Source organism: Chiloscyllium plagiosum, unplaced genomic scaffold (assembly GCF_037043375.1).
Source record: "Chiloscyllium plagiosum isolate Xiang-an unplaced genomic scaffold, Cpla_swu_hap1 HiC_scaffold_5, whole genome shotgun sequence".
In the NCBI taxonomy this organism is placed as follows: Eukaryota; Metazoa; Chordata; class Chondrichthyes; order Orectolobiformes; family Hemiscylliidae; genus Chiloscyllium; species Chiloscyllium plagiosum.
Genome location: NW_028270143.1, coordinates 84,547,807 through 84,560,616, shown reverse-complemented (window position 1 = coordinate 84,560,616; position 12,810 = coordinate 84,547,807). Strand labels below are relative to the sequence as shown.

Genomic DNA, 12,810 nt, shown 5'->3' with positions numbered 1-12,810 from the left:
TATCCTTGGTGGTGGGGTCCGTTTGGAGGTAGCGGAAATGACGGCGGATGATGCGCTGTACATGGAGATTGGTGGGGTGGTAGGTGAGGACCAGTGGGGTTCTGTCCTGGTGGCGGTTGGAGGGGAGGGGTTCAAGGGCGGAGGAGCGGGAAGTGGAAGAGATGCGGTGGAGGGCATCGTCGACCACGTCGGGGGGGAAATTGCGGTCCTTGAAGAAGGAGGCCATCTGGGTTGTGCGTTTTTGGAACTGGTCCTCCTGGGAGCAGATGCGGCAGAGTCGAAGGAATTGGGAGAATGGTGCGTTTTTGGAACTGGTCAAACTGATTAGTAGATAGTTGAGTTTTGGTTTTTTTTCTTTTTCGGTTTTTTTTATTCTTTTGTTAAATTTTGGCTATTGTATATTTGATTTAATTGTATTTCAATGTTTATATTTGAGAGTTTTGTTTATTTTTGTAAACTTGTAAAAATGTTAAATTTCTAATAAAAATATCTATTTAAAAAAATGGTCAGGTCCTAGGGAGTGTTGCTGAACAAAGACCTTGGAGTGCAGGTTCATAGCTCCTTGAAAGTGGAGTCTCAGGTAGATAGGATAGTGAAGGCGGCACTTAGTATGGCTTTCCTTTATTGGGCATAGTATAGAGTACAGGAATTGGGAGGTTATGTTGCGGCTGTAAATGACTGGTTAGACCACTGTTGGAATATTGCGTGCAATTCTGGTCTCCTTCCTATCAAAAAGATATTGTGTAACTTGTAAGGGTTCAGAAAAGATTTACAAGGATGTTGCCAGGGTTGGAGGATTTGAGATCTAGGGAGAGGTAGAAGAAGCTAGGGCTGTTTTCCCTGGAGCGTCAGAGCCTGAGGGGTGACCTTATAGAGGTTTATAAAATCATGAAGGGCATGGATAGAATAACTAGACAAAGTCTTTTCCCTGGGTCCGGGGAGTCTAGAACTAGAGGGCATAGGTGTAGGATGAGAGGGGAAAGATATAAAAGAGACCTAAGGGGCAACTTTTTCACGCAGAGGGTGGTACGTGTATGGAATGAGCTGCCAGAGGAAGTAGTGGAGGCTGGTACAATTGCAACATTTAAGAGACAGTTGGATGGGTATATGAATGGGAAGGGTTTAGAGGGATATGGGCCAGGTGCTGGCAGGTGGGATTAGATTAGGTTGGGATATCTGATCGGCATGGATGAGTTGGACCAAAGAGTCTGCTTTTGTGCTGTACATCTCTATAACTGGTGCACAAGGAAACTCAACTCTTATCAAACATTCCCCTCTCAACCTACAACCATTCAAATGTTAATCAGCCTTCCTATTGTTGCTGCCTAAGTGGATTACCTCATTTTTATCCATGCTGTACAATATTTGCCATGCATTTGCTCAGTCACTCAGCTTATCCATATCACACTGCAACATCTCTACTGCATCCTCACAATGCACCTTTTCACTCAACATTATGTAATATCTCAATATTTGCAGATGACACAGTTACCTCATCTAAAACATTAATATATATTGCAAATAGCCGAGGTTCTACTACCAATCCCTGCAGTACCACAGTAGTGCCTGCCTGCCATTCAGAAAGTCCCATTTATTCTTAGGCTTTAATTTCCTGTCTGCTAACCAATTTTCTACCCATTTCCCAATCACACGTGCTTTTAATTTTACCTATTAATCTCTTGCATAGTACTTTATCAAAAGCTTTTTGAAAGTCTTAACGAACTACAAGACGGAACAGTGGTTAGCATTGCTGTTTCACAGTGCCAGGGACTGGCTCAATTTCACTCTCTGACGGCCATGTGGAGTTTGCACATTCTTCATTGTCTGCGTGGATTTCCTCCGGGTGCTCTGGTTTCCTCCCACAGTACAAAGGATGTGTAGGTTCGGTGGATTGCCCATGGGAAACGCAATTTTACAGGGATAGACCAAGGGTTTTGGGGGTGGGTCTGAGTGGGATGCTTTTCGGAGGGTTGGTGTGGACTTGATGGGCTTATTTCCACAAGTAGGGATTCTATGATTCACTTCATCCCTTAATCAACTCTAGGAGTTACATCCTCATAGAATTCCAGTAGATTGCTCAAGCATTAGTTCCCTTCTGTAAACCCAGGCTGACGGTGTCTGATTCCACCTTTGTTTTCCAAGCGCTCTGCTATAAAATCCTTGATGATGGATGCAGCATCTTCCCCACTACCAACATCAGAATCACTGGTCTGTAAGACCATAAGAAATCGGAACAGGAGTAGGCCATTTGAGACCCTCAAACCTGTTCTGCAATTGAATAGGATCATGGCTGATCAGACATTTCTCACACCTACTTTCCTGCATTTTTCCACCATTACCCTCGATTCATCTACTGATAAAGAATCTCTCTATCAGCCTATAATTCTGTTTTCTCTCTACTTCCCTTTTCAAATAGTGGGGTTACATTAGCAACCTCCAATTTGTAGGAACTGTCTATAGAATCTAGAATCTTGAAAGGTGACAGTCAATGCAACCACTAGTTCTAGCCACTTCCTTACGTACTCTGGAATCTAGATTATCAGGCCTTTGGGATTTATCAACCTTCAATCGTATCAAATTCTCAAAGACCATTTCTCTAATACAGATTTGCTTCAGTTCCTCCCCTTCAATAAACCCTGTTTTCCCCATGATCTCTGGTATGTTATTTATGTCCTCCTTTATAGCGGCAGAAGCAAATTATGAATTTAGTTCATCAACCATTTCTTTATTCTCATTTTGGACTAAGGGATCTACATTGGTTTTCATCAATCTTTTTCTCTTTAAATACCATTAAGACCTGACTGTAAAAGTTTCTATGTTCTCCATAAGTTTACACTCATACTCTAATTTCCCCTTTTTAAAAATCAATTCTTTGGTCCTCCTTTGCTGACTTCTAAACTGTTCCCAATCTTCAGGACTGTATTATTTCCTTGCAAATTTATATTTTCCTTCGCAGCTAATACTATCTCTAACTTCCCTCAAAAAGCCATAATTTACCACTGTCCTCTTTGCACACTTCCACCAGACAGCAATAAACAACTTTTGTAATTCACCCATTTGTTCTTTGAATGGTTACCCTTGCCTATCCACTGTCATTCCTTTCAGTTTGGGAAATGTTACTATCAGAGCCAACTCATCACTCATACACTGTGGTCAGTGCGCATTATTAGCAAATGGGGTAATTTGATTTAATGACAACCAGGTCAGGACAATTTGTCAGCGATCATTACGTCATGAGCATAGCAACTTGACTAAGACCAATGCTCACTAAGCTGTGGGTCTGCACACGTATACAGAAGTCCAGATTACACACTTGAACTGGTTGTACACAAAGAATAATTTGGAGAGAACATCGGATCAAAGCGAAAGCTTCCAACTGTAGAATAAACCCATACAAATGTGACAGATTTTAAGAAAACAATTTTTCAATCCAATCTAACATCCATGTGAATGTTCATCTTCATCTGAATTTGAGCTGTAACACATACAGCTCTGTTAGCAAGTTTGAGAAAATTTGTAGCTCAGGCTGAGGTTCTGGATGTAAACTGGTAACATCACCAGTGTTTTCACCAGAGGCTCACTGATGAACCTAAACACATAAATAGAAAGTAGGACATAACACCAGCACTTCAGAGGTTCACTGATGATGTTATTAGTATGGTGACAAAGCATCCAGCTCAGCGAGCAAACTTACATACACATACAGCTCTTCACAGCAATTTTTCTAAAAGTGAAAAATCATGCTCTGCACAAATAGTTGATCCCTATTTTTTGGTTGAACATTCTAAGAGGATAAAATTTAAACACTTGCAAGAGCAAATTAATCCAAAAGAAACCAAACGTCTCCACATCTATACTTAAATAGAAAATATAAAAAAAGACTTGCTTAAAAAAGGCTCACACTGGGCTTTACCCTAGGTAAAATAATGAAGTATGTCTGGTAATTTGAGTCTCCTAACTTGTGTTTCTCTCTCAAATACTGGAACAGATATTTGAGAATGACTATCCAATAAGCTAAAAGGCCCGATTTGTAACAAATTTCAAATGGAGAGGATACCGACTGGGCTACTAGATCCAATACTTCAACAGACAGGAAGTCCACTTGTAATAAAAATAGAACAAATAATGCCATATCCAAGAACACATCAAATTATATGAAAATTAGTTGTTCCTACAGATTACACAATGGAAGAAAAACTGCCTCTTCAAAATGCTGAGCTAGCAACCAAGCCAAAAACTATTCCAAAAGTGGCAACCAAGATGAACAGTTATAGATAGCCCTATAATTCAAGCATGGTACAGTTTAGTTAAAGTGTGCATTTGAAGGCTTATATTTTAAACCACTGAAAATTAGTGTAATTTTGGTTTTGGTTTAAGAATTTAAATTACCTTGTTGAAGCGTTCATGAGGAACGTACTGTAGTACAATAGGTTCCATTGTAGTAACATTTGCAAACTGCACCTCTGGAATATAAAGTGCACAAACCACATGGGCCCAACCTGTGCATAAATCAAAACAAAAAAATTACAAACTACATAAAAAGTAACACAAAGTTAGATTTTATGCCTAATACAAATACAAAATCTTCTCAATTCTGTAGTCAAGAAAAGAAAATCCATAAATCAGCCTGTGACAATCAACAAAACACAGTATTACATTCATATTATATAGACCAAAAGGCATCCAAGCGCTAAGCTCGAAAATCCTAATAATGTCCTGAATGTGTTGACTGAAATTCTTGGCATGTGTCAGTCTCTCAGCCAATGAGGTTTTCAAACCTCCAGTTTAAAAGTGTGACACATTAAATGCATTGTGCTGTTTTGTGGCACTACGCCAGACACACGTGGAAAGCACTGCTGAAAGACCAACAAAGAACCTTGTAGCTCAGCATTCCTGACAATCATCCAGATGGTTCACATTTCTAACACCATCCCCCTCCTATAATGTTAACAGCTATGCATCAACAAGGCTAGAGTGACCCACTATACAGCAATCACTTTGATCACAATATTTTTCAAGGATTCAAAGAGTAAGAAATATTTAACAGTTATAACGTAAATATTCTGATCTGCTCTCTATTGATGACAATAGCTAAGTCTGCAGCTTGCACATAGCATTATGTACTAGTTTATATTTTGTTTGCAAAATAGAGTTTTATTTTCAGCTGAACTTTCATGCCCTTGCACCATAAATATACCACTAAACATCACACAAGCCATGAATTATCATATCAAGTAGTTACTAATTCAAGTTAAATCCCAAAATTATTTCCTCTGAGCAAGAAAAACAAAAATACTTCACATAGTACGGAGTTAAGGCAAAGTAATAAAAATGCTTACACTATTTTCTGCTCAGACAAAATGATTCAAGGTTTCATAACTTGGTGCAAGTATACCTTTCGAGTTATTAGATGGTCTAATGAATTGAAACAAACTATACTCCACCTGATCAGCAGATTAATTTTTAAAATTCTCTTCACATCACTTACACTCATTCAGAACACCCAGTGCACATTGAGATAGGTATACTTTTTACAATCTTGACAGGATGCCACGCATCACTTTTTAAGTTTTTTTTTCAAAAATAACTTTAAAGACACATATACAATACAAATTAATCTTCTAAGCCAAGACATTTGCTGCCAGGGATCAATGTTCACTACTGTGTATCTGAATTCGATCAGCTGACTTTTGATCATAAAACTAACTGAAAATAAAACACTTCCAAAACAGAAGTAGAAACTTTGTCAATGAAACAATTTTCAAATTAAAGATCAAAACTGGTTTCAAAAATAATCTGATAAAAGCAGAAATTGCTGGAAAAACAACAGATCTGGCAGCATTTGTGAAGAGGAACTAGAGTCAACCCAGATTTGTCATACTTGCTGATGTTGACAGAATGTCCCATGAAACTGTGCTCAATCACCTGAGATGTGTCAGTCATGATAATTATCAAATTAAACATTTTTCAATTCTGTATATGTGGATGTCAGGGAGAACAAAAATTTGTATTAGCTATAATGCTACAATAGGCACTGTACAAAATAACTACAGTACTTGGGCTGCGAACGCAAATAGTCCCAGAGGTCTAAGGCAGAGAAAAAAAGCCATTCAGCCTATTAAGTCTGATGGTCAAAAACAACAGCCTAACTATTCTAATCCCATTTTCCAGTGTTTGGCCCAAAGCCTTGTAAGCCTTAGCATCACAAGTATACATCTAAATACTTAAATGTTGTTATTAGGCCTCTGTCTTTGCCACTCTCAGAGACAGCGAGTTCCAGACTCCCACTGACCTCTGGGTTAAAAAAAAAGATATTCCCCATCTCTAAATTTCTCGCCCTTCCCTTAAATCTATTCCTCCAGACACTGATCTCTCTATCAAGGGGAAATACTACTTCCATTCTATATTTTTCATAATTTTACACACATTACAATCATATTCCCACCCCAACTCAGTCGCCTTTGCTCCAAGGATAACAACTCTTGTCTATCCCATCTCTCAAAACTGAAACATTCCAGCACAGGAAACATCCTGGCAAATCTCCTCTGGACTCTCTCTAGTACAATCACATCCCTCCTACAATATTGATTCCAGAACTACACATAACACTCTAGCTGTAACCTAACCAACATCCTGTACAGTTCCAGCATCATCTCCGTGCCCTTACACTCTACGCCTCCATCAAGTACCTTATATGCCTTCTTAATCACTTTGTCCCATTACCTTAAGGAACTGGTGGACATGCACACCTGATACAGAATGCTTTCTCACGATTCTACCATAGATCATGTATTCCTTGCCTTGTTTGTCCTGGTTAAGTGCATCACCTCACACTTATACAGATTAAATACTATTTGCTACTGATTAACCCATGCAAAAACACCACTGAACCATCACCTTTCTGCCACTACTCCAATTCTGTATCCAATTTGGCACATTTTCTTGGATTCCATGGACTCTTACCTCTGCTATCATTCTCCCATGTGGTATCTTAAACTTCAGCAAAGCTTTTGATAAGTAGATTTCATTGAATAGCTATTACAGAAGCTTGGCTGGCAAAGACAGGACTGGCAGCTCTTTGTTCCAAGTTTTAGATTCTATAGGAAGGATAGAAAGGAAGGCGAGAGGGGAGGGGAGTGGTGTTTTTGATTAAGGAAAACATCCTACTATAATTAGAAAGGATATTCCTGAGGGATTGTCCAGTAAAAACATATTGGTTGAAATTAAAAATAAGAAAGGGATGATCACCTTAATGGGATTATACTGTAGGTACCCTCCCCCAACAGCCAGAGGGAAACTGAGGAACAAATATGTAGAGATCACAATAAGTGTAAGAATAATAGGATTGTAGTAGTATGGGATTTTAATTTTCCAAACACTAATTCAGACTGCCATATTGTTAAAGGTTCGGATGGTGACTAATTTGTTAAATGCACTCAAGAAAATTTTCTTTATCAATATGTAAATGTTCCTACCAGAGGAGCAGCAAAACTTGACCCTCTTAGGATAGAAGGCAGTACAAGTGACTGAAGTGTTGGTAGGGGAACCCTTTGGGTCTAGTGATCATAATTCTATTAGTTTGCAAATAACTATGGAAAAGAATAAGCCTTCCATAAAAAGTTTTTAATAGGAGTAAGGAAAATTTTAATGGCATGAGATAAGAATATTCATACGTTGACTGGAGTAGATCATCTGGCAGTAAAGGGACAACTGACAAGTAGGAGGCTTTCAAAAGTGTGATATTGAGAATTCAGAGGCAATATAATCTTGTTAAGAGTGAAAGGTAAGGTTGGCAAAACTAGGAAACAATAGAAATTGTAGTTCTAGTCAAAATTAAAACATAAGCATATAACAGATATAAACAACTGGGTTCAAGTGAATCTCTTGAACAACATTAGGGGTGTAGGGGCATTCTTAGGAGGAAAACTAGGAAGGTACAGAGATGACAGGATCTAGCCTTGGCAGATAAGGGTAAAGATGATCCAAAGAGATTCTACAAATACATTAAAGGCAAAAGAGCAATTACAGAGAAAGTTAGGCCCTTGAAGATCAATTAAGTCATCTTGATGTTGAACTCCAACCTTCTATGCTCCAGTAAAAAGAGACCTAGCTTCCATTCCGGGCAACTTCCTGGTAAATCTTTTCTGAACGCTCTCTTATTATTATTATTATTATTATTATTAATAATATCTTCCTATAACAGAGAGATCAGAACTGGTCACAGTACTCCTAAAACGGCCTCAATGTCCTGCACAACCTCAACATAATTTTCTGACTCCTATACTGAAAAGTCTAAGTAACAAATGCAAGCATGCTAAATACCTTCTTGACCACCCTGTCTACCTGTGATGCAAATTTCAAAGAATTATGTACTTGAACCCCTAGGGGTCTCTGTTCTACAGTACGACTCATGGCCCTATTAATTGTATAAGTCCTACCCTAGTTTGTTTTACCAAAATGCAATATGTCACATTTATTCAAATTAAACTCCATCTGCCACCCCTCAGCTCATTGGTCAAGATCCCTTTGTAATCTTCGATAAACTTCTACTTGGTCAACTATCCACCAATTTTGGTGTCATTCGCAAATTTAATAACTATACTTCCTAAATTCTCATCCAAATAGTTTATATAAAAATGACAAAACAAAAGCGCACCCAGCATGAATCCCTGCAGAACGCCACTGGTCACAGGCCTCCAGTCCGTAAAACAACCCTCCACCACCACCACCCTCTGTCTCCTACTATCAAGTCAATTTTATATCCAATTGGCAAGCTCTCCCCGAAATGCATGCCGAAATGCAGATGAAATCGGTCCTTCAGAACTGTTTCCAAGTTTCCCCATCACAGAGATCAGACTGACTGGCCTGTGGTTTCTTGATAGCATCTTATTTAAGAAGGGCACAAGAGATCTAGGTCATCTGGTATCTCTCCTGTGGTCAGGGAGGAATGGAAAATTATTTCAAATACCTCTGTTGTTTCCTCCTTTGTTTCACTTAACAGGAATACATTTTACATAGCAATGAAGATGCATCTACTTTTAAGCCTGCCATACCACTCAGAACCTACTGTATACCAACATCTTTAAGAACATTACAACTCTTTTTAACCTTCAGCCATATTAGTCTGTAAATGTCTGATCTCAAAGGCCAAGCAGACTCTGGCCTGAGTACCACTGTACTAGAAGAGCCTATAGCAGTAACCCAGGAAACCTGGGTTCAAGTCCCACATACTCATGTGAGATAAATATCTATCACGGTCTTTCTTCCAGATTTCTGTAACTAGATTATCCCTCTCACTAGTGAACACCAAGCCAGAATGTTTATTTAAAACCCTACTTACACCTCTGGGTCCATGCACAAATTACCACTGTTGTCCTTAATGGGGCCCTATACTTTCTCTACTTATCCTTTCATCATGAATATACTTTTTAAATAACTTAGGATATTTCTTTATTTTACTTTGTCATTATTCTTTCAGGCCTCCTGATTTCCTTTTCAAGTTTCCCCTTGCACATTCTGTACTCCTATACAGATTCTGCTGTTTCAAGCCCTTGGTATCTGCCTTAAGCTTCCCTTTTTCTCAATCCAATTCTGCATATTCCTCGATTTCCAGAGTTAACAGGATTAATTGGTCCCACCTTTTATCTTTATTAGTATATGTTAGTCTTGTACTCTCCCCATTTCCTTCTAGAAAGTATTCTGCAGATTTACCTAAAAGTATTTGCTTCCAATCTGCTCTGGCCAATTAATGGCAATAGAATTATACGTTACATGATGTATCAGGGAGAGAAAACTTCTTGCTCAGAGTGTCTTGCCAATGGATTAGAAGCAAATCAGAAGTACACTGCTATTCTATAGCATTCTGCTTTACAGACCAGAGAGGTAACATTTTTAATGTTCAACACCTCCACGAGAACAAAGGGGCAAATGTTTTTTTCAAGCAGAGGGCGGTGCACATATGGAATGAGCTGCCAGAGGAAGGTGCACATATGGAATGAGCTGCCAGAGGAAGTGGCGGAGGCTGGTACAATTACAGCATTTAAAAGGCAACTGGAGGGACATTTAAATAGGAAGGGTTTAGAGGGAAATGGGCCACATGCAGGCAAATGGAACTAAATAGGTTAAGATATCTGGTCAGCACGGATGGGTTGGACCAAAGGGTCTATGACTCTATGACATACTAGACCAGCCCAGTCAATGACTAATGAAATAAAACAAAAATGGGTGAATTTACAGGATTTATGAATCCATTCCGTTTATTGTCCTTAAATATCTAGGATTTCAAATTTTGCCCATCTTATAAAAAGGTACCAATTGGTCCCGATCTAGATCTTAGCAAAATCTGGACTCTGGTCCAGGATTTGAGTAAGGGTTGCCAGATCCAAAACATAAACTGATTTCTCTGCACAGATACTGCAAGACCTGCTGAGCTTTTCCAGCAATTTCTGTTTTTGTTTTTGAATACACCAGTTCATCTAACTCTCTCTCCTCTCCTGCATTGATCTCACCATGTGATTCCTTTGTCTGTTCTTCCCCCTTTTAAAACTGCTGTTGTTTTGACTTTTTTTTCCCAAAGTTCCAAAACAATGCAATGCAACAGCATATGAAACAGTAATTGCTACTCCTGGAATTCGAGGAAATCACCTCTAGCACCTAAAATACCTCAAAAAAAAAAGGAGCAGCTATTACAGCCAGAAGATTTTCCCGTCCTCTACCTTGAATGTTATTGGAAAGTTGGTGGAGTTTGAAATGAAATATCAGGTAAGCACTAAGTTTTCACCTGATCAGAGCAAGAGCCTAAATTTGTAATGTAGAGATCAAGTCTGGCAAACTTTCTTGAATATTTTGAAGAGGTGACTGAAAGAGTGGAGTGGTTAGGGGAAAGTCCACGAATATTATTTGTACACACTTTCAGCAGCTTTAACAACATTAGCTACTGGTCTGCAAATTATTAAAATTCATGAAATGAAGGCAACTTATTAAAAAGGTTAAGAAATTAGCATTGGGCAGAAGATAGCAGCTTCTAACCACTTTCTAACTGAATGGAACTAGTGATTCTATAAGGTCTCTGATGGGACTGCAACTGTTTGACATTTTTTATTCACAACTTAGATGATGCAATTGAAACCCACAGGTCCAAGCTTGCCAGTAATCGGCAGCTTTGGAAAATGGAAGCACGAGCAATCAACAAGATTGCTAAATTAAGAGAAAGGCCAGAACTGTGCCAAGGGGATTTCAATGCAGGAATGAGGTCATCCTCTTAAAACAACGTATTTTCTAAATGATGAAAAGGTAAAAACAGTGAGGACCAGAGACTCAAGGGATCAGGTACATAGATTTTAAAAATCCAAAAAACAGATAAAAGGATAAAACCAATAAGACCAAAATAAATGCTAACTTTTAAATTGAAAGACGAGGAGACAAAAAGAAAATTCAGTAAACAACGTTATTCTGCAGCTTTGAAGTGATACCTAAAAGTCAGCACCTTGAAAGCAGTTCTATGCAACTCAGGAAGGAAATATTTGTCTTGAAGGAAGCACAGCATAGATATACTAAAATGAAAGAGTTGCACTTCAAGGGATAAAGCATGAGGACAGACTATAAAAATTGGCAATTTATTGCCTGAAATATAAAAGGCTAAGTGCGGTTTGATCAAAAGGTTTCAGGATATTAAATGAGACCAGAGAAACTATCGCCACTAGTTGACGAATTGAGAAAGAAAGCTTTTTGTGCAATTGATAAAACCTTCACGATAAAGGGTAGTGAAAGTTTGGAAGCTCTTTCACATACATTATCTAAGTCTCACTTATAAATTGAAATGTGACATTGTTAATGTAAAGTATTATCAAAAATCTAAGCGATACAAGGTAACGGCAAATATTGGGAAATAGTTTACACAAGCAACCGCGGTCTAACTTAATAGGGGAGAACACACTTTAGGAGTTAAAAAGGCCTACTTTTGCCCACATTCTAGTTTATTTTGAGACAAACTTTAAAAAGAGAGAGGTTAATTAGAAAATATTGAACGTAAAACTCAACTATAAGCTAAGCACAGGATAACAGAACTAAAAATATATATGCACAATTACGTTTACAGAAGTTTTGGATGAAAGCAAAAATCAATGTTGATGCAATGTTTTGCAAAGAAAGCAGCACCTTTAAAACCCAAGGTGCAAGCCATCTGCACAAGGTGACTTAACTACCCCAGGTTTAGCTCATCTTTCCAGTACCACCTCCCTTTAAGATATTCACTATCACTTGTCTCCACTAACTCTGCTTCTTAGAATTTTTTTCTTAGAATCCCTACAGCGTGGAAACAGGCCCTTCAGCCCCAACAAGTACACATCGACTCTCCGAAAAGTATCCCACCCAGACCTATTACCCTATATTTTCCCCTGACCAACACACCTAACCTACATATCCCTGAACACGATAGGCAATTTAGCTTGGCCAATTCACCTAACCTGCACATCTTTGAACTGTGGGAGGAAACCCACGCAGACATGGGGAGAAAGTGCAAAGTCCACAGACAGTTGCACAAAGTTGGAATCGAACCCAGGTCCCTGGTGCTGTGAGGCAACAGTGCTAACCACTGAGCCACTGTGCCACCCCTTCTAATGGCACTTTGTCAGATTTCAATTTTGCAAACACAAATAGGGGAAAAAACCTAATCAAATATTCAAGCTTAATCCTGCACTGCTAAACATATTATTACCTTCTTTATTGAAAATCATCCACCTTCAACTACCCAATTACTATTTACTGGTTAAAAACCTTTTGGGCTCCTTTTAATATTGACTCCTATTCTGG

At 38.6% G+C, this 12,810-nt stretch overlaps 1 protein-coding gene across 8 annotated transcripts in view; it reads right to left on the bottom strand.

Moving 5' to 3' along the window:
* Positions 1 to 12,810, bottom strand: part of mllt10 (MLLT10 histone lysine methyltransferase DOT1L cofactor) — a 294,669-nt gene that overhangs the window by 255,986 nt on the left and 25,873 nt on the right. For 4 of the 8 annotated variants that reach the window (XM_087987376.1, XM_087987375.1, XM_087987377.1 and 1 more), the window contains one exon: positions 4,390 to 4,499. The exons of 3 other annotated variants lie outside the window; for them this stretch is intronic. In XM_087987376.1, the coding sequence (XP_087843502.1) occupies positions 4,390 to 4,499 (110 nt within the window). Of the gene's footprint in view, positions 1 to 4,389; positions 4,500 to 12,810 lie in introns of those variants that run through there. One more of the 8 variants, XM_087987382.1, reaches the window with a different exon arrangement.